This window comes from Fringilla coelebs, assembly GCF_963513975.1.
Source record: "Fringilla coelebs genome assembly, chromosome: 9".
Taxonomy (NCBI): Eukaryota; Metazoa; Chordata; class Aves; order Passeriformes; family Fringillidae; genus Fringilla; species Fringilla coelebs.
In genome coordinates this window covers 9,304,531-9,327,206 of record NC_140067.1, presented here as the reverse complement: position 1 = coordinate 9,327,206, position 22,676 = coordinate 9,304,531, and the positions used below count along the sequence as shown (strand labels likewise).

General features: G+C 42.1%; 1 protein-coding gene across 1 annotated transcript; it reads left to right on the top strand.

The window, feature by feature from the left end:
• Positions 1–1,363: 1,363 nt before the first annotated feature.
• Positions 1,364–22,324, top strand: AKR1A1 (aldo-keto reductase family 1 member A1). The gene is made up of 9 exons (XM_084211360.1): positions 1,364–1,434; positions 3,739–3,834; positions 10,112–10,231; positions 11,952–12,103; positions 13,734–13,929; positions 14,533–14,732; positions 15,769–15,841; positions 16,777–16,863; positions 20,421–22,324. The coding sequence occupies exons 2-9, from the start codon at positions 3,745–3,747 to the stop codon at positions 20,484–20,486; spliced, it is 984 nt and encodes a 327-aa protein (XP_084067486.1). The 5' UTR covers positions 1,364–1,434; positions 3,739–3,744; the 3' UTR covers positions 20,487–22,324.
• Positions 22,325–22,676: the final 352 nt, after the last annotated feature.

Genomic DNA, 22,676 nt, shown 5'->3' with positions numbered 1-22,676 from the left:
GTATTTTTGGATAACCACTGCCTTTTGATGACAAAATGTTTTAGTCTTCTTCATTTTTTTTCTTTCACTCCCCTATTACATTACTGGAGGCTAAGGTTTGTTAAAGTTTTCATACGTGAGATTTACATAATTCAAGCATCTTCTTTTGCTTGAAGATTGTGGATTTTCAAATGGATGTGGTTGCCAAGGTCTTCATAAAAGTAAATCAAACTCAACAGTGATTCCTCCCCCTTTATTCTTTCATTTCCTGCTTCCTGTTACTTGTAATTGTTGTGTTGTCCTTGCACTTTTCTTCCACTTTCCTTTATTTTGTCAAAACAGGCTGTGCAACAGAAAAATCTGGTCACATGTGTGCCCAAGAGATTAATTGACCTTTGTGCCTTTAAGCCTCCTGAGCAGTTCAAATCAAAACAGCAAAGACAGAATCGGCAGCAGATTTATCTTTCTGGAAATAAGTAACAGGCTCTTCAAAGGCCCACCAGAGGTATCAATTGCCTTATTTCTGATCTAATCTTACTATGAGTTCTGAATCTTTATAAATTGCTTGTAAAGCCGGAATCCTGGAGTAAAAGTCAAAACTGATTATCTGGTTTTAGTGGTGTTTAAGATTGGGCGCACAGTTGATTCTCGATTACAGGCCAAAGTCTGCTCCAGCGGAAGGCTTTGACTTCGCGGTAGCAGAGCTGACCCTGCCCAGCTGTGAAAGCACTCAGCTGACCGAGCCTGCTTTACTCTCACTGCGGTCCGAGCAAACAAGGAAATGAATTCCTGCCCATCTGCAAGGAGAGGAGCCCCAGCCTTCTCGGAAAGTGCGACTTCTCTATACGCGTTAGAGTACAAAAGCTGAAGCAAAACCAGTGCAAGCAGCCTTTCACTTTCCCCGGATTCCTGTTATTTAGGTCTGCAAATAAAACTGGGTATATTCGGTCTTCCGACAAATAGAAACGGCTTCAAGAGGCCGCGACAAACAGCAGTGGGGGAGATGCAAACGCTTCTTGTCGAATTTATGGGCCGTGGTCGTCTTTGGTCGCTCCCCCCCGTGTGGTGCAGCCCATCGCATTTAACGCTCCACCGCTCGGCGGGAGCGGCGAGGCTGGGGCTGCCTGAGCTTCCCGGCGGGAACCGGGCCGGGAGGGCACGGAAAATCAGCGGGACAAACCCGATGAAGGGGCCCGATGAGAAACAGGAGTGGGTCGGTGCCGGTGGCCCGATGAGTTACGGGGAGCGGGTCGGTGCCGGGGAGCCCCGCCGGGGGCAGAGCCATGAAGGCAGCTCAGCCCCGCTAAACCCCCGCTGATGGACTTTCACATTTGAACCCATCAGCGGCACCCGCGCTGCCCCGGCCCGCGGCGCGTTCCCGGCGGAAGCGGAAGGGCCGGGCAGCGGCAGGAGCGGCAGCCTCAGTAACGGCGGCGGCAGCGATCGGTACCGGCGGTGAGTGCGGGACCGCTGCAGGGGCTGCGGGGCCACCTTATCAGCGCTCCACCGCCCCCCGCGCCGGGCGGGCCCGCCCTGCGCCGCCCCGATAAGGGACAGGGGGGCGCGCTCGCTCCCTCCCTCTGGGGGAAGCCAAAATGCAGAGGGGCTGCCTCCGAGCTGTGCGGCAGAAGCTGATCGGTTACAGCGACCTACGCATTGCTAATACACGCATTGCTAATTTGTAGCTATTTGCATATCTATACATATTAATGGCATGCGTAACTATGGTTGCGTTACTGCTGAAAGACTCGTTGCTTTAGGTTAAAAATGAGCTGTAGCCGTGGGTGATGAACCGGGATAGTTTGCATTACTGTGTTTATTGATGCATCCTCCCAGCCTCACACTGTCCTTGAGTTACTCTGGGCTTTAATCCCTTTATGTGAATATGGCAGTAGGTTGGTGATGCTAAGCCATAACCATATCTTACTTGTCCAGAATTAGTTTACTTTTATGTTTGTTTTTATCTCTGCTTTTCTAAGAAGAGGCTTTCAGCTTTTTAATGACCTGAGTAGTTATGGTTAGCATCATAAGTGTGATTCTCCTAAATCCCCTATTTTAGGGAAGAATCTGAGTGGAAAGTATTAATTAACATATTTTTTTCCAGTGTCTGCCATTCTGATGTGTTCCATTCTTCCAGAGGCTATAGTTCAAATCTCTCTGTGGTGTTAATGTCCAATGCTACGTGAAGCAAGATGGTTCTTAAAAATGTGCTGATGCTAGTTATCGATTAAACATGTACCTTGTCTTCTGGGCTGAACTCTTACCTTTAAGGTGATTGCATAACATGGTTGTGTAAAGCATACAGTTGGTATCTTATTTGTATTATAGGCCAAAGTGAATGAAAAAGCCTTGCATTTTTAGTTGTTTTGGTTGATGCAAGATGTCTTTATTTAGGCAACTAAATTCTGTTAAACAGCACCCACTTGCATGTAGCTGGCTACAAAATGGCTGTGCAAGTTCAGAGTAGAAGAGAATACTGCTGGCACTATTGCCATGTCTTCTCTCACCTCCTACCCCAATAAAACAGATGAACATCTGCAGTTTGGTTCACCAGTGATTGTCTTCAGCACCAATAGCTGGACTTAGCTCAGTGAAAATCCAGGGCTATTAGGTCAGTGTAATGATTGCCTTGCACCAGGAGGTGCTGGCCCATTACAGTCCTGACAAGAAAGGCACTCAGACTCTAAGGTATCATTTCAAATTATGTTTTTTAGAGCTAACCCTTTAAAGAAAGAGGAGAGTGTTGATAATTGTGCATCCCTGCAGGTGCTGGGAGCCCCAACTTGTGCAGCATTGAGCAGATCTCACGCAGCACAGTGTGCAGACCCTGTCCATAGCAGGGGTTTACCCTGTTTTGGTGATTTGAACTGCTGGGGATTCTTTTACAAGAAAACACCTCTATTCATCATGTCTGCTGTCAGACAGAAAGGATGCTTGCAGGAGAACTTCCTGTGTTTTTAGATAAAGACAAGGACGCATAGGTAGCATAATTCAGATACAAAGTGTGAGCTACCTGCAGACTCCAGTTACAGGTTGCTGCTGAGCTTATCCTGCAGCCTATGCCTCCCACAGCACCAGGCTGGGCATGAAGTGCAGCACAAGATGAGCCTGGACCTACTCAGGTTAACTGTTACAGGGATCCCCAGCTCCTTGGTGTACAATGGCCTTCGGGTCTGGATCACTCCAACTGCTCTTGTATGTCTCTCTGAAAAACAAGTGTGCTATATGGCATCTGCTATTAAATCTACAAAAGTATGGCTTGAGAAGCTAAGCAGACAGAAAGGATCCTTGCTTTATGAAGAAGCAAGAAATTGAAAACATACACTCTGTGTGAATGCATCCATCAGCTGGAACCTAATTATGTGAAGAAAATGACAGCACTGAGAAGGCAGACCTATTTTAGGATAGTATGCTATGTGGATGCTGAACTCTGAAAACATCCATTCCTCCTACACAGGCAGATGTAACTAACATTGCATTCTTCCATTTGTTGCTTTTTGTTTTTAAATAAATAACATTCATGATTTTGGATGCAGCAGAGCTTGGGAAGTAACTGAAATCAGCTAGCCAGCTTTGGAGCTCATCCTCAATGCAGTTTCTTTTTAACTGTTTGAACAGAAACCTAGATTGTGAGGATGTTGGGACATGCTGTAAGCCTTTCCTTTGTTGATGAAAAAACTTTGCCATTGTGAGCAGAAAAGGTAAATTGTTGCAACTTAAAGAATTGCTGCAAAACTCTTTGTTCTTTTTATTCTTTAGGCAAAAATGCCTGCAACGTGTGACTTCGTTACACTCCACACTGGGCAGAAGATGCCTCTCGTGGGACTGGGAACTTGGAAAAGTGACCGTGGCCAAGTAAGCAGGGAACAATAGGATACTGTGCTCTCAACTAGTATGTGTGTCTGTGCACTTTTTTTGAAGGTCCCAGATCTGAGGTCTGTATCCTTTGCTTGAACTGTTCTAGTCTGGAGTCCACCAAAGTTGAATCTATGTATGTGTGTATTTGCCTGACTGAGGCCTAAGGCACAGAGACAGCAGATCTTTCCAGAAAGGAAGATCCCTTTAGACTTGTTAGCCCTGGCCTTGGGTAGTGGAGCTCTGGGACATAAACCCAGAAGATGACCAGTGAATGGTGTTTCTATAACATGGTGCTGGACTCTTGCCCTGGCAGGTCCTCAGGCTGTTGGTCTGACCAGACACCCCTCTGGCTTAGGGTGATGACTCAGCAGAAAGCATTATTTTGGGAGGCAGAAACTCAAGTTGTTCTTGTAATAAGTCCTGTTCCAGCAGCCAGCCAATGGTTAGCAGGCAAACAAAGAACTTGCTTGGGTCAGCCTGCTGTCAGAATAAGAAGGCTCATGTATCATTAGACATTCACTCTGCTTCTGAATGCAGCGAATTGGCAAACACCACACTTGGAAACAATTCTGTGTGTTACTACAAACAGTCTGTGGGAATGTTTATGTGCTCCATGGTGTGCCTGCTATTGTAATGCTTCTCCCCTTTGTCTACCTTTTAGTATCTCTTTCATTTAGTTAAAAGATACATTTTTTGGGGAAGAAATTTTATGTACTTCCTGTGAAAGGTAATGTCCACTGCTTGGTGGAATTCCTAGCTGGTATTCAAAGAATTGTGGAATCACAGAATGGTTTGGGTTGGAAGACACCTTAAAGACCATCTAGTTCCAATTCCCTGCTGAAAGACCCTTCCACTAGACCAGTTTGCTCAGAGGTCAATCCACCTGGCCTTGAACATTTCCAGGGATGGGGCATCCAGAGCTTCTCTGGGTTATGCACACACCACTGCAGGTCTGTGCAGTAAATGGACGTCTCACTGCTACTCCTCTCTGAGTTTCACGATGTTTTGTGGAGTATGTTGGATGACATCATGCTCATGACTGAGAGGGAAAGTTAAAACTCCTCTCAAGACGTGCAATTCTCTTGTGCCAGCTAGAGGGAAAGGTGGGAAACAAGCTATGAAAATTAAATCTATTCAGAGCCATTTTACTGTGGGTTTTCCTGTCCAAACAACTGTCAGGACAGTGGATCTGTTTGGAATTCAAGTTGTACTAATGTGGAAGCTGAGTTGGTGTGAAAGCTTAGTCAACCTCTTAAATGAGGAAAAGGGTGAATGTGCAGCTTTGCCACTTAAAACATCAAATGACAGCTGAATTAAGTTTGTTAACATGCACAAACTTAATGGATGAATTTCTGTGCACTCAAAACAGTTAAATATGCTTTGTCTAAAGCAAATGTCTGAAACTAAACAAACAAAATATGAATGTGTTGTTTATTCTGTGAACTAATTGTTCTGAGAAACATGTGGCTTTAGAAAGGAACCAGGACAGATCCTGTTTGTGCATAATTTAAACCTAATTCAGTTGGATTTTGCCATAATCAGCAGTGCTGCTGGCAGCTGAACCCTACACAGGATCCTGCCATCTTCTCTGGGTTTCCTTGGAAGTCATTGGGAGTCACTTCTTCGGAATATCTGCTGCCTTCAAAGACTTCCTTGTAGACTGTATTAAAGGCAAAATCTAGGAAGTGCAGTAGAAGGGCCAGAGTTATAGAAGTTGCTGCTATTCCTATGGAATAAATTAATTTCTGCTTACCACTTTTGAAAATTCAGGGGCATAGCAGCAATTTGGCAGTGTCCAGATGATTTACCCTTAAAAAGACATGATGCAGTTCAGGGATAATAACTACTATTATGAATTAAAAACTAGGGGCCAAAAACCCAGAGAAGCAGAAGAATTAACATTGATTAAATTTGGTTTCCCAAGTAGAGGCTATTTATCAACAGCTCTTTTGTTCAAGGGCTGCATTAGAAGCAAGTGTGGAAATTGATGGCTTTAAAATTATTTCAGGTAAATATTTTGCAGACTGTAATTCTTTCCCTTGCCAAGCTTGAGTAATTTCTTTATTATGGCTGTTACTGTTCCTGACTGTAAACAATCTTGTAGACAGATCTTAGCAGTCCAGTAAAAAGGTGTCATTGCAGTCCCAGTTTCCTAGATATTAATAGGGGGAAAATAATTGAATCTAATTCCACGTTGAAAAGATTTTACAGGATCGACGCCATATAAAATAATAGGATGTTTTGTGTTTTCCATGATCAAATGCTAGAAGAGAAATTTGTTTTGCATGTTTCCATAGGAATATGATGGAGGGGTGTTGAATGGAAGGGAGCACAGTACAGAAGTTTATGAACTGGCAGCATGAATCAGTTCAAAGAGAAATCCATTCAGACAGGAGTATCAAGAATATCAGTACCATGGCTTTTTGATATTGCAGCTGGATTAGCTGTAATCCTTTAATGCTTTGTTCTCTTCTCTCAAGTGAGCTGTGCTTTCATCCTGGAGGATTGATCCCCACCTGATGAGCAGCCTAACCTGAGTGGCAGAGGCTGGTTCTGTGGGACAGGGAGACACAGGGCTTGTATTTCTGTGTGAAACCTTGGAAAAGCTGAGAAGTGCACCTCAGAAAACCAGTCCGACAGGGTGTCTTGTGACAGGACTGCAGCTTCAGCGAGAATGTTTAGTTCTTGAAATTTGTTAGTACAGAGAGTCCTGGTTACAGGCACAAAAATATTCACTGCTGTTGAGGAAGGGACTTATATTCAACATTTGAAGGATAAGAGGCAAACCTCTTTATTTTAGGGAACACCACCTTTTAAATTGACATTATTTATCTTGTGGTGTGAGTTCCTTTTCAGCCAATTTTAGTGCAATATTTAGAAACTGTGATATAGCAACACTTGGGTTCTGGTCACAGTGCCTCTGAACATCACGTGCACTGATTGTGATTGTTTGGTTTTTTCCTACTTCCTCTCAGCAAAAGAACTGCTAAAATGTGTCAACTTTGCAGGAAGCAGGGGTGGCTGGTCAGAGCCTTTTCTTCCCCAGAAGAATTGAACTGTTAAGAGTGGAAATCTCTTCATAATGGCTTGGGGCTGTGCACAAGAGGCTCCTGGGTCACTTGAACTGTGTGTTGCCTGGTAGTATAAAGATGGCTTGTTAGTTTTTTAACCTTGTGAGAGGCAAATTGAAGAATTGGAAATCTAGTAATGGATATTATAGTTAATGGGACTTACAGATTGTTTCTGAATCTGCCGCTGATAATGTGTTCATCCATCTTCAAAAGAGGGTGGGTGGCAAGGCCAAATCCCTTACTGGGATGTTTAAATGGGAGTGTAGTTCCTTGGACTTTGCTATAAAGTGAAGGAGAATGAGGCTCCAACTACAATACCTGTGTCTGTTTTGGGGCAAAGCATTTGAAGAAAGGCATGAAACAGCTGATGAGACAGCAGCAACAGTGATGCAAGGTTTGGGAAAGGTGAGTTGTGATCAAAGGGGGGAAAGCACCCACAGTTATGTGGGCAAGAGAGGTGTGAGAGGAGCTGTGCACTTTGCAAATGTGGGAAAAGCTCTCACAAAGGCCAAGCTGTGAATTTCATCACTGGGAGGAATGGGATGTGGCATCAAGGCCATCTCTGTGAGTCGTCTAAAAGACTTAAGCAGAAAGATTTCAAAGCATTGGAATAGACTGCCTGTCACAAGAAGGACTATGACAGATCTGTGTAGGAGTGGTCTGGATTTACTCTGCCCAGCTGAGGGCCATGATGGTAGACTAGAAGATGTCTGAAGATCCATTCAGATGTACTTGTAGTAAGACTTAACTTTTTAGTTCTGTGGGGATGGGTTGGTGAGTCACTTGAGTCACTTGTGTGGCTCAACTTGCCTAATGCAAAGGAAACTCATTAATTGTTCCTTTCATAGCAGTATTGACAGGCTAAACTAAAGAATATATGGAAAGTTTGAAGGATCCTTTGGCTATTGGTACTTCACAACAACAAATACCCACGGGCATATGAATCTTCAGCTTCCTCTGTTGTGTTTTTGTTCTCTATCCCCTACCATGAAATGCATATCGCTCTCTGAAGTTAATCTCCAAAATACAGAACTTCTTGTTAAAAAAAACTACTTTTTTTAAAACGTACATCTATGTTTTTGTTTTTCCCCTCTAAAAATGCCTTTTTTTTTTTGCATGTTTACTCTCGATTATTTGCCTTTTGTGTGGAACAGGAGCTCTCAGTTCACATTGAAATGTCTTAGTAGGATGGGAGTAGCTTACCCAAATACAGATTGTTTTTGTCAGCTCCAAACCTTATTTAAATTATCAGTCACAGTTCTTCAGTGCTAGAAAGTTCTCAAAATATGCTGATAAAAAAATACAGCCTCTTGTTGATCTCTTTGCAGAGACATGTTTGGAGTGCTTTATCTCTGTTTTTCTGTGAGTGGTGCCTACTTTCATTTGTGGTAAACTTTGTGCCTGTTTGATTAAAAAGAGTATTAATCTGATACAGGAAATAGGGGGTTTCAGACTCAGAACATTGCTGTTTTTCTGTCCCTCTCCACAAATCTCACCTTTTTGGAGGATAGATACTGAGTCTTAAAAGCCCTAACTATGCCTCGAGTGATTTCAGAATTACCCTGCCCTTGATTTTGTAGTGACCTGAGAAATGTCTTTGTCAGGTGAAACAAGGACTGTAAGTACCATCCTGCTAGAGAAAGGAAGAGTTCACTGCTGTAATAGAAGTGCTTTGTCATCCTGGCTAAGGGAAACTGAGCTACACTCCAGTTTTCCTCTCAAAATGCCAAAGAATGTAGTCAGAATATCCCGTGTCTGCTTTTACTGCACTTCTTGACAAGAAAAACAAATCAAATCCACCAGCAGGAGAGAGCTCTCACATTTGATTCTCTATTGCCTTTTTGTAGCATCTGAAAGCAGCACTGTACACACTTTTACTTGGTATTACTAATTTTGTCAGCTTTAAATTTGAAAATGCTGGTGCTTTAAGTTGTTAATCAAAGTACCAACATTTTCAAATTTACAGCTACTTTGATGAAGTCACATACTGTTGGTCAAAGTAGCCCTCTAGCCTTTGTGGGCATATTTTTTAATCTCATGACAAGAGAGGTGTGATCTCACTTAACATTTATGGCCCTATAGCATCAAGCCTTATACACAGAGTAATTTACAGTCTCCCACATTCTTGAGAGAAAAGTTAGTGAGGTGCAATGTACAGAAATCCCTGTACAGATGGGATTTATTATTCTTTCTGTAGTATTTCAGAAGGACAGATATAAGAGAGAATGTGTGCTAACTGTCCACTAGAAGTTAAATAAAATAGATTTTACTAAATGGTCATCAGCCTAATGGGAGATGATGATTACACTGGCAACTGTAGTAATTCTTCATTCTTGCACAATCATTTATAGAAAGTCTTTTTTCAAAAGTTCCTTAGGAGTCCTCACAAAGATGCCATTCTGTTTCCTTCTGGTTTCTAGACTTGCTTTGTATCTGAGGCCCACATGAGAAGACATTTGGTGCTTGTGCTTCATTAGAGCTTTCAAAAGCAGATAGAGATTTGAAATAAAGTGCCTTGGTTTCCAAAAACTATTCTGGCTTTTGTGTGACAATATGGAAGCAAGAGTTGTGTTGCTGTTGGCAACACCTTCATTGTCAGCAATGTTGAAAGCAGACTGTAAAGTTGTGAACATCATCAGGAGTATCCCAGCAGCATGACTTTTGCTGTTGTGCAATTATGAGACAAGAAGAAAAACTTTCCATAGAAGAGCATTGTCTTGGTAATTAAGTGTGAGTGGCTAACCAAACCCAAATTGTGGTGATTCTGGAGTTAGAAGCCAGGCTCTTTCTTTACTGGGCAAGAGAAAATATATCCCAGGTTTGACTGATGTTGATTTGTCACTTGGGTCAGAAAATGTCTTCCTAAACCATGACTTATTTGAAAACTGCTTCTTATAACTCATTTTTTATATAAGAAAAGTGTAACAACTGTAGTGAGGAGTAGGGATGTGTTCTACTACATTCTTGCATGCTGGCCCTGTGTGCATGATCCATTTTCTTGGAGTGCCTGCCAGCAGTTTGTCCTTCCTCCTCTAAGGACCGTGCCACAGAGACTCCAGATCCTCGTGTTTGAATCTCATGACCTTAAACAGGTCTGTGGCTTTTTGGGGGGTGTTCCTCACCAAGTCTCAGTGTTTTTTGCCTTTTCCCCCGTGCCACATCCCTTTTCAGTGGCTGCATGGGCAGTGTGTTTGTGCTTGCAGGTGAAGGAGGCAGTGAAGCACGCCCTCAGCGTGGGCTATCGCCACATCGACTGCGCAGCCGCCTACAGCAACGAAGCCGAGGTCGGGGAGGCCTTCCAGGAGTGCGTTGGGCCCAGCAAGGTGAGAGCACAGGCGCTGCCCTGCTCGCTGTGTGCTGTGCCAAAGCTCGCAGCTGTCCCCTGCGAGGTTCACAGTTGTGGCTTTTCCTGCTGCTCTACCCCAGCTGTTTGCTCTTTATCAGGAGAAGGCATGAAAGAGGGCTTTCTCTGCTCTTAGAGCCCTCCTGGCTGTCATGGGGGCGAAAGATTGTCTGGGATATTTGGATGGAAGCTACAGAAAATGCCTTTGTGGTGCTGGTGTTTTTTTTTCCTTTTCCTGGTCCTTTTCCCCTAACAAAGTATCCCAATTTGGATACCTCGGGGTTCCCAGAATCATTAGTTATAATGTAAAATATTTGTCATGATTAATATAAAAAGTTACCCTGACTTTCCAGTCTAGCATGCAATGGGGAATAGCCACAGCAAATTTTGTTTTTTGGTTATTGATAAAATACCAACTGTAGGTTTTTTTGTTATAGATAAAATATGAGTGAGTGAATGTGGTGAATTTAAATTTTTTTTGAACAGTGGTTGCATGTGAAAGGCTCATGACTCCAGATCTGCACCTGAGAGTTTGAGGCCTAAGTATAATGTAAAGTGACAGGCATTCCTATGCATGAGCTGAGGTGGAATCTTAAATTGATTCCCTGGAGGGGCCAAAAGGATAAAGGATAACCTGTACAGCCTCACAGCCCATGGAAAGGAACTTTTCATATTCTTGCTTTCCTGCTGCTCTTGCCTTGGCTTTAGGGCAATCTCTTTGTTATGTGCTAGAGAGAGGCTGTTTTCAGCTTGCCTCAGGGATTCCTCCCTATTAGCTGTGGTAACAATGGGAAGCATTTTCTTCAGTTCATATTAGCTAGCTAACTTAGAACTAGAATTTGAATCAAAATTCTTATCTTCCTTCTAAACACAACATCCTTGTGTGAAACACAGAAATAATTGAAAGGTTGGAAGAGAGAAACTAAGGAATTAATAATTCTAAATTCTTCAAAATAGACTTGACTGAAGTTTTGTCAGACATGAGATAGTGAGAAATGTCCTTTCTGATGGAATTCTGTGCATCTTTCCCAATGTGATCTCCCTTTTGTGTTTTTTACTTTCATAGTTAACCAGTTCTCCATTGTTTTATTTCTGGTTCCTACCCTACCAGCACAGGGTACAGGGCTCTCAGTTCTTAGTGTGTTCCTTCCACAGCCTAGAAACTCCAATGCAGAGGTTTGGGAAATCTTCTGATTATTTTCCCATGCTTTTTCCACAAGGAGCAATCTTGGTTTATAACATGTGAAGAGTAAAGTAAGTTAGCTGGTTGAGCCTGGAATATGTGAATTGTTAAATGGAAATTTGAAAATTTACATATGAATAAGCTGAGTAATCTTTCTTTTGGCCACATCACACTTAGTAATGGCTTTAACCCTTGAATTGGAAGGTTAGGAAGAGTGAGTATGTAGAAAGAAATTTTGTTTTTGTTTTTCAAAACTTCTAATTGCTAAAGTATTTGATATACTTTAAGATTTGCTACTGTGTGAATTTCTCTGACTCTTCTCCATCCAGTATATTTTTGAAAGGTTTAATTTGTAGGTTCCATGTGTTACCTTTTTTCCTTTTGTTAAAAAAAACCCAAAACATAACAAACCACAAAACTTCAGTTGTTCTCTTTGTTTTAAAACTAATTGGGGAATTGTTGCAATTCTTTTTCTGAACTTGCTCCAGTATATTATGCTCTCCTTCCTTTCTTGAAGGTTATTAAAAGGGAGGACCTGTTTGTAACATCAAAGCTCTGGAATACCAAGCACCACCCAGAAGATGTAGAGCCAGCACTGAGGAAAACACTTGGAGATATGAAACTGGATTACCTGGACCTGTACCTCATGCACTGGCCTCATGCCTTTGAGTAAGTTCTAGATGCAGAGGGCACAGAATGCAGAAACACCAGTTTTACATAAGTGGCTCATGTTATATCCTGAGGATGTTCTTTCTGAGCTGTGAATTTCTTCCTGTTTATGCTGCCTGCAAGGTGTTTTTTGGTGTTTAAAGTTTAAAACAGTCTAGTGTCTTCATCTAAGTACTGGAGAAGTGTAGCAGCTGTTCTTGGTTCTGCCACTGGCCTACCTGATAACCTTGAGAAAACACCAGAACTGCTTTGTGCCTTAGCTGTACTGATCTGTAAAATGGGAATTAAGTGCTTCATAAAGACAACACTTTTCACTTGTAGTTGTTAACTGTACTGGAGTGGACAAGCACATGCAGTATCATGGTGGTATCTGTATGAGGTGGAAGTGAATTGACTTCTTATGACACAAATTGCAGTAATTCTATGATTTGAGGAAATAAGAGACAAAAAGCTTTCCAGTTAAGTGTTAAATGCACTTATCCCACAATCCCATGAGAAGCATAGTTCCATACTCTAGATGTGTAGATGTGGAAGTAGTTGTTTCCCCGCCCCACTACAACTAACAAAAAGGCAGGAGGAATAAATCTCCTTGCCAAAGGTTTGCATGGAGTCTTCACTCAAGCTCTTTCAGTTTAAGGGGCCTCTGTTCTGCAAATCTGAGGATATTTTTTCTTATTCTTGTCATATGAACTGAATTTTACAAATGTCATACACTAATGATAAGATGAAAGATGCTCAAAGTATAAATATATTCCTCAGCATAACAGAATGAGGAAGTGTTTTTAACTAGAACTGGTCTGGAAGAAGAAGAGCTTGTAAAAATTGTTCTTGTGCAACAGGTTTGCTTTTCATTTGCTCGAAAAAAACCACCCCATCAAACATTGCTTTGATAATGACATGTAAAACAAATAATAATGTATGTTTAGATAGTACTAATATTTAAATTTAGATCGTACTGTGACACTGTTGACAAAACTGACAGTCTAATAAAGCAGTTTCATTTATTTTGTCATTAGAAACAGTATACTCTGCAGTTTTCCATTATTTCTATGTAACTGTTTTAATGTGTGCTTATTTATAATGTCTGTTGCATTGGGAGGCTAAGCTAAGGAATGTTATTTACAGAAAAATTAGAACAGACTTCCAGATGATAATCACAGTGCCTGTAGGTCTTGAAAATTACTCTCACTTAATACACAACTCTTGACATATCAAGCTGCCCTTCTGACTTGGGAGCTCATAAGGCTTTCAGAGTTATTTTTGATTCTGGATTTACCAGTGACATGAAGAACCATCTCCCCTTGTCCCCAGGTACTGCTATTTCTCACACCATTCACTGCTGAGCTAGAGCAGTGTAACAGTCTCATTGCTGAGCTAGCAGAGTCCTGTGGTGATTATAGAGCAGGGCTCTTCCAGGGGGCATTGCTGATGCCCTTCCCAGCACGGACTGCTCAGAGACCAGTCATAGGTCTCACCCCGTTGGCTGTGGGGCTGTCACCTGGCACAGCTGGGTGCTTTGTATCTATCCTTCAGACTATGTAGAAACTTTTAAGACTACTGTGAGGAAGGTTTCTTTGAGTGAAGAACTGAAATAATTTGGTGCACTTACACTTCACCTTTGTTGCTGTAGACGAGGGGACAATCTCTTCCCAAAGAATCCTGATAACACGATGCGTTACGACTACATTGATTATAAGGAAACCTGGAAGGCTATGGAGAAACTGGTGGAGAAAGGTCTTGTGAAAGCCATTGGGCTGTCAAACTTCAACAGTCGGCAGATCGATGATGTACTGAGTGTGGCTACTGTGAAGCCAGCTGTGCTCCAGGTAAGGTGGATAAAGGACACAAATACCTTTCCTATTTGTCCATAAGAGTGAAGAATTTGGAAACCAGAGTCATGTGTTTAGCACAAGAGGCGCAGCTTCTTATTTGCTGGGAAGAATATAGCCAGCTCTGCAGGAGCAGGCACACAGAGGCTGTCTTTCTAGGCAGATTGGAAAGGAAGTCTACATTTCATGTCCTGTGGGCATTTATGCCTACTTAGATGAACAGGTCTTTGGAAGAGTTCATCTTCTGTGTGAGGAACAATTTAGTCTGTAAAAAGGAAAGATTGTGAGAGTGTAACTTGAATCCCTACTGCATAGAAAGTCCTTGCTTGTTGGATGATCTGTTTGGTACCAAGGGAAAGTCCAGCACCAAGCTTAGGTGATCTGTTCTTTGTTTCCTATAAGCTTAGCCTACGAGACACTTCTTTCTCCTGGTAGTGACTTGATTTACTAAGGTTGACTTAAACCTTATCCTCATAAGGTTTTCTGGAATCTGGAATGAGCTCCTGTGATATGTTTAGTTCTTCTGTGCTTGACTTCCTGTTTGTTTCGTTGTATGTTGATATCTGTTCTGTAGCCACTCATTGTGGGTCCTTTTAATAGGTGGAATGCCATCCTTACCTAGCTCAGAACGAGCTGATTGCTCACTGCCAGAAACGAGGACTGGTGGTCACTGCCTACAGTCCCCTTGGCTCTCCGGATCGCATGTGGAAACACCCGGATGAGCCTGTGCTGCTAGAGGAACCTGGGGTCAAGAAAATTGCTGAAAAATACAGCAAGTCACCTGCACAGATCATCCTCAGGTACAGAATAATTGTGAGAGAGGTGATGTTTTGGACTCAGCCTTCAGTCAAGCAAAACATACAAGCTAGAAGGAATCTACTTAAAGTGTGTCAAGGACGGGTTAAAATCACAGGGAGTGTCAAAAGCAAACCCCACTTGGTGCTTGTTTTACAAAAGTGGTAGAGTTGGTCCTGCCTTAGAGCAGGTAGGCTACATCAGAGGGGTCTATTCAGGGCCTGGATCCATGTCTGGGATAGTTCACATGGACTGTTGTCATGTCTGGGACAGTACCTTTTCTGCTGGGAAATAGCAGTAGGACAATTAAGGCAGCAGTGTACCACATCTGAGTGCTGCCCACTGAATTTGCATCAGGCTGGTTCCCTGAAGCCTCTAGTGCTTGCTGCTGCATTCAGGTGGGCTCCCAGGAAGAGGGGCTGAGGAAAAGACTTGCCTCTTTTGCACTGAAGAACTATTTGCTGTTTTGTTTTTATATAGCCAGGTACTGGATATTAGAAAACAAGCTGACTGAGTGATACTCAGAATGTGATCAGCACCTTGTAAACTAAAATTGGATTTCTGTCCTCATTTTTCTTGACTGGCTTTGTATCCATCAGTGTCACTACCATAGTCTTGGGCAGTAGCAAGTTACCCAGAGAGCTGAATGTACTCAAGATTTTGTGCTCAAGCCACTAGACAGGCACTTTAGGGATCTGGGTTTTCATTTAGTTTCTGAGTGGTTGTCAGGTTAGAACTTGTTTGAAATGCCTAAGTATGTTTTTCTGACTGTTTCTTGGGCTTTTAGCTTAAAGCAGTTGAAACCTGGGCACTTGTTCCAAGGCATGAACATCTTCCCCTCTCTGAATAATTCAGTTGTTACTGTCTTGGTTTAGCTTGGACATACCAGGTCCTAATACAATGCAGGGCTGTGTCACTCCTGTGAGATTTTTATTTCACAGAAGTGGCATCTCTGCTGCCAGAGATTATTACTCAACCAAAATAAATACTTATTGTCCTTGGACTGCATGCACAGACGAAGCCTCTCACCTCCTCTTGCAGATGGCAAGTGCAGCGTAAAGTGGTTGTCATTCCCAAGAGTGTCACTCCTGCTCGCATTCAGCAGAATCTGCAGGTAAGCTGAAATGGAGGAGAGGAATTTCAGAAATGCCCTTTCCATGTGAGCAATTGCTACACTGTCCTACCACTTGCAGAGCAGCAAGCTGAGGCACTTGGTTCATACTTGTTCATCAGTGTATGCACATGCTGGGGAGGGAGGGTAAAGATGCTTTTTCGAAAACAAAGGATGTGTTTTAAGCAACTCAGTGTGTGTGTGTGTGCAATGTGCACATGCACAGTCTTGTTATCAGAAGGTAAAGAATGTACTTTGTAGAGGTCTAAATGAAAAATCTGTACTTACATTTTTTTGAGACACAAATCTGTTGAAATAGGGAGTCTTCTAACTATGCTCAGTGAATTTATTTATTATTTATGAATAATAGTTGCTTTATCCTGCAAGTGAGGGCTGGTGACTACTTCTCCAGCAAACTGCCATTCTAGTGATGCTGAAGGAGTAAGTGTGGTTCACTTCTGCTCTGGAGTAGAGACTTCAGAAATTATTTGAAAACCCTGACTTTAAATAATCTTGAGGGATGTTTCTGAATCTTTTTTCATAAAGATTGGCTGGTTACATACTTGTTTTTAAGTAAGGAGTTGTTCATGTATCTGTTACTCCCATTAATCTGAATTCTGCCACGTAGTGTGCTACTAGAAATCTCAACGAATTCCTATAAATTCTGCAGTTGCTCAAGGTTTAGATCTACATGGAAGCAGAATATTTATTGAATAGGCAGCACTTACTGTGACAGTCACATTGCTTTCTATCTTAGTGGCAGAGCTCTATGCAGTACCAGTGTAAGCTTAGAGCTGGAAGGTGTGTGAACAGCTCAGACTTTAAGCCTTTCCTTTGGTGTTTGTTATGAGTTTAATTGCAATTTCACATTTATTAGCAGAAAACAAACTGATGGCAATCTATGGTTATTGAGTAAAGCCTCTGGCTTTTGTTCTCAGGTGTTTGACTTCAGCCTCACAGCAGAGGAGATGAGCCACATTGGAAACCTGAATAAGAACTGGCGTTACATAGTGCCAATGATTACGGTAAATTTATTGTGTATCTAATAGTTTTTATTATGTGCACATGGCCACCACTTGGGATTTTTACAGTTTTAGTTCTTTAGTACTCATCAGAACTACTTACTCATAAGAACACTGCATCTTCTTAGGGTATCTAAGATGAAGGAATTTTTCAAAAGCTGGTTACAGAAAAGGCAGCTTGTTGAAAACTTTCGTCCTCTGTTTTGGACATGGGTGGCTCTCTCTTGAGTTCTCATTACTGACTCCCATGGGTCTTTTAGTCCCATCTTCAAATCTTGCCAAACTCCAGCTGATTTGTTCTTCTCAAGTCTAAGCTCCATGGCATTCCTCCAGAAGTACTCCTTGTGCCAGCTGTCACTGTCTACTTTGTACCATAAACCTCTAAGATCAATGAAGACTCAGGATGCTGCTGCTTCTCCATATCCATGGTGGAAGTCACATCAGGGAATTCGTTCCCTCCCCTCTACTGCATGTCCCCCTTTTCAGAATCTGTTGTAATGACCTTTTTCCAATGTAAGGAGTTTGGATTAGGCTGTTCTATTTTTCTTCCCAAATCCATTAGCTGCAGCATCTTTTAGCTTCAGTAATTTACTGTGTCACGCGAACCCTTACCTTATGTGCTAGCAGATGCCAGTTTGTTTTTAGAGAAGCTGCTGCATTGTAAGCATTGAAGTCCTCTTGGTCTTTCCTTTATTACATTAAAGGATCTAAACTTGTTCCTTTTCCCTCATTGCAAAATGCCAAGTCAATGCTTTATCTCTTGTCTTTATACTGTTTCTCATTTCTTCTTGTTCTGCTTCTGACTTTACAACAGAACGGCTGGCCAGGATATGGCAACTGTAACAAGTTGCTGTAGTTGTGCTATAATGAAACTGAAGTGATTTATCCTTTCTGTATAGTGCACTGTACAGATATAGGAAATCTCAGCAAATTTGGGAGCTGTCAGGCATAGTCTGGCCTCTTCAGTGCTTTGCCTGTAAATTATCCTTCAGTAGTGGCTGCTGGCTGTAGGAATTCCTTGGGGAAAGCTTTTCTCCAGGATTTATCATTGTGGGTTTTTTGAATACTTGAGAGTATATCAGTGACCAGCCCAAGTTAGAAAAGAAGCTGTGAATGTGTGGGAATGATTGTCTCATATCAAGGATAGATATGTTACAGCTTTCACTGTTTGTCATGCTTACATGAGCCTCAAGGCCATCCTTTTAACTGCATGTGTGCATAAATATAAACCCTCACACCCCTGCAGCCAAAATTCTCTCTGTGTTTATGGATCAGGAGTCTGTATACCAAACAAGCAGCTTAGCTGCTGATCTGTGTGAATGGGGTAGTGACAAGCACACCTGCTGCTGACAATATGTTTCTTTCAAGTGTTTTGCTACTCGTGCTGAAAACAAAGTTATTTTGTTAATGAAATGGTAAAATATTTTAATAGTAGCCTGGCTTGAATGAGCCAAGGATAACTCATGTGCTTTTATTACCTGGGAGACCTGATCAGATCACAGGGATTCACAAAGGAGAGATGAAATACAGTTCAAAGTGGCCTATCCAGCTTGAGAAAGGGTGAATGTGATGCAGTTGGGCTTCAAAGATATTGCCATATTGTCAGATAATGAGACAGGAAGAAGCAAGATGAGTGGAGTTAAATCACAGCTCTGTAGCTCTAAGATCTCTAATGGAACCTTTTGTCTCCTGCCCATCCCTTCTGGGCTTATTGGAAAGAATTTTCATCAACTGTGAATTAAAATTCCTGTCCAACCTTTCATGCCTATCTCTGCTATGAATCTGACTTAGTGTCTGGATTTCAAAGTGTGATATGACAGTGGCAAGAGAGCTCCTATTGTAATTGATGCAACAGTTCTTCTTGGCTTTAATTCATTGATCTATAGCCACAAGTTCTTAAAATTGTGCCACTCACTTCCTCGTTGTATATGTTTAAAGCCTGAGGGGAGGCTATTCCATTGCATGTAGACAATTAAAGTTGCTTTATACTTTTAACTGGGTTCAGTTCATTATCTGGGTAGAGTTTGGAAGTTACCTTGCACCAATCTGAAATCCAAACTTTTGGAAACATGTAATTGGCCAAGGAATAAACTTAAGTGAAACTTGAATGACTGTCAGGCCAGGAGAGGAGGAATGTAGTGAGCACATCATGATCTTTTTTTAAAAGTTAGCTACTGTTGACCTGCAGGTGTGTTCATTGCTGATTTTATCCCCCCCTTCTCTCACATTCCTGGAGTAGACTGGAATCAGTGATGTGAAACATTGCATCTGGCAGCTGCTGTCTTGGCCTGCTGCAAACAAGAATTCTTGCCTGTTCCGTGTGAACAAATATGCAGGGGGACAGAACTGGGGAGAGAGTGAAGAATATGAATTCTAGGAACATGAGGAAGCTGTTGGCATTCAAGAGAACTTGAGGAAACCTGAAGCTACTGTGACACTTGTGTCCTGTTTTAAGGATTGCCTTCAGCTGAGAGCCTCATAGCAGGTCTATTTTACTCGGAACGTTAGTCAAATGTTACACGGTAACATCTTCGTTCTGTGCTCTGCAGTGCCCCCAGGTGACTCCTTTCATTTGAACAGCTCATTGCAGGAATTCCAGTCGCTTTGAAATGCAGGTTTTATATTCAAAGCTAATGGGGCCTTGCTAGTGGATACTTGGTTTGGAAGTCCGTGTGATTTCCTCCGTGCTCATAACATTTCGAGTGATCACTACCATCACGTTTTTATGTATAAAATCAAGGATTTCTCTAATATAACTTTTATTGAGGCATTAGTTGTTTAACTTAAGTTTTGGCTGGATGGTGCTTGCCTGACATGTGGGGAAGTGTGTGCTGTGGGCCAGTGCTGCACCCAGACTTCCCCAAAAGTTACAGATGAGGTTTTACCTCAGCCACACGGAAGTTGGGGGTGTTGCAATGGACTTGGTGCAACAGAAATGCAAGTTGTCCATCTGAATGGTTCCAGGTGGGAGGTAGGAACTGAGACTTCTGCATGGCCATGTCTGGTTTTGGGCTAGCCCAAGCCTCTGTTTATCTGTGAATATTGGTTTCAGTGCTCCCATTTTTACAGCTGGACAAGATCTTCTGTGGAAATGTTCCTAAAAGGAGTTCAGTGACACTAGTAATGCCTCAGTATATGACCCTGAACAAGCCTCTCAATGTGTTTCATCTTATCCATCTCTAAAATTGGCAGCCCAGCAATTCTCTATCATGGAAACATGGACAAAGGCTCCAACTCCAATAAAGTGTTTTGAAGTGTGCATGTTACAGCACTTACTCGGTAACACCTACAAGGCACAAAGCTTTTAACTACCCTTAGTCTAATTCTTCAAGTCTCTGCAGCTTGAGAGACTCTTGCTCTAGGCTACAGAAGTGTCTTTTCTTTCAAGAAAGGCTAAGAGGACCTGGGAGTAGAGGGAAGAACTCTTGTTTAAGCTGAAAAATGTACTCTCAGATTTTTGGGATACAAAGTGTTAGAAATCTAAATCACGGAGAACTTGAAACTGTGAGTAAGAGTGGATTTTATCTTTCTGACTTGAGTCTGTCTTGTTTATTTCACAGGTGGATGGAAAGCTAGTAGCCAGAGATGCTGGACACCCCCACTACCCCTTCAATGACCCCTATTAACTACTGGAAAACAAGGTGTTAAAGTAACGCTCCAGTAATTGCCTTTCCACAAAGTAATTGTTGCCACGATTTTTTGACAGTTGCCAGTGTCCAAATTAAAACCTTCCTTCCCAAGCGGATTTTCCTACAATGTACAACTTCTAATCGACCTCCTGCCTGGAGATCCTGTAGCTTCTGTTCCAAAGTTTGTAGATTTATTACAATAACTGCTGGCTGGCTCCTGGAGGCATCAGATCTTTTGGAGATTAGATAAAGAGTGAAGGAGTCTAAGTCAAGTTCCAAACACATCGTTATCAGACAAGGGCATTACTTTGAGTAATTACTTTGGTTACTACTGTGAAATGGTAACTTCAGTTACTACCATGATGAGGGGAAAAAAAAGAGTGAAGGTGTGAAAGTTTAAGGCTCAAGAATTGCTCAGCCATCGACTTTGATATCTTTATTAGTAATATTTTAAAGAGGGAATAAAGTGAAAGGTGCTACAATTGCACTATGTCCATAAACCATTCATTAAAACCCAAGTAATTAGCTATGCCCAATGCTTTTTTTCCACTTCATAGTACTTTTGGGACCTAGAGTTGTTAATTTTCTTTGTTTTGATTTGCCTGTAGATTTGAGCAGAATAAAAGTAGACCCTGGAGCAGGCCTTCAGGGCAATTCTCTCTCTTGCTTGTAACAGTGCTGGGTTTCAGCTCTGACAGCAGCTCTGATCCTATCACAAAAGCCACAAGAACTTTTCAGCAAGTCTTGCAGAGGAACATCCTGCTTTTCCCATGAAGCTGTCCAGTGTTTCTTTACCAAAGATATCCATTTTGAGTTCTGGAAGGTCACAAAATTAGTTCCTAATTGTACAGTAAGACCAAAGACCTTTCAGAGCTCCCAACATTTTAATGTTGCATTTTTGGCTGCTGCCGAAAAATGTCTTTGGTTGATGCTGAGGAGAGCTGCTCCTGTCTCCTGCTGTACCACTGACCTGCTGGTAACTCGGGGTGAGTCATTTGCCTTTTGTGCCTCTTTTCCTACTTGCCATGTCTCTGTGTTCCCCTGGCAAGGACTAATTTGCTGGGTGCTGATGCACCCTTGGACTGGATCTCCAGCTCTAATAAGCACAGTTTTCTTTTGTGTCAGTCTCCTAAGGAATTGGCTGGTCATCTGAGCACAAAGGGCATGAGGTGTTAGTACCTACCTGTGCTCTGATGGTGACACTTTCTGTGGCCTTAGAAACATCAACACTTTATTTTGGTCCTCTCTACCTGTTAAATAGGATTAATTTTTTTCCTGTAGTAGTAGCAAGCAATTAGAAAAACAGTCTTGTATATCAAATAGTTCAAAAGTTAAAGAATTAGACATTTTAATTTGAATACCCTCATTTGCCATAGGCCTATAGCAGATCTATGCATTCATTTTGAGTGTAAAACCTTCTCAGGTAATTCCAGCCGTGGGCCTCACAGTGTGCAGCTGAACTGCAACAAAATGAGTGACACCCATTTATCACTCCTTCTGAACCGCAGGCAAAATTTCAGGAACTTCTGTTCCTTTGTAAAATGTTTCCTAATTCCTGATGAATTTGCCTCAGTGGAAGAAGCCATTGCACCTCATTTAGGATTCTTTACTAGACTGGACATTTTCTCCTATGGAAAATTAAATTCCTGTTGGTTTCTTTAATTGCTCTACTCAAACATGGTGACTTTGAATACGGTTCTTATTGCAATCATTAGGTAAGCAATTGTACTTTGAAGGCACTCTGCAGACTGCAGTCATCCTGCCAAGGATGGTGGTTTTTCTTGCTTGTTTCACTTGCATGTTTGCTTGTTTAAATAAATTCTATACTCATTGCATGACTTTGTGATTTTTCCCCTCCCTCTTATCAAGGCCCCAATTAACTTTCTCTAGTTATTTCTCTGAGCAAGAGTACCTAAGTGGGCTGGGAGAATTCCCAAGAAAAGCACATTAATACTGTAGCTCTGTGAACCCCACACTTCTCAGCTCTGTTTCTGCAGGGAGGGACATAGCGAGGTTGAAGCTGGAGAACTTTTACCTTGAAATAGCAGTGCCTGGAGATCTCGGTGCTGGGCTGTGCTGTGACAGGGCAGCGGCCATGTCAGCCCTGCCTGCTCGTATGTTCATGTCGCAGGGGAGAGCGTTAGCTGGGCAGAAACCCGGGTTCTGTTCACCTGGAAGAGGTCGAGG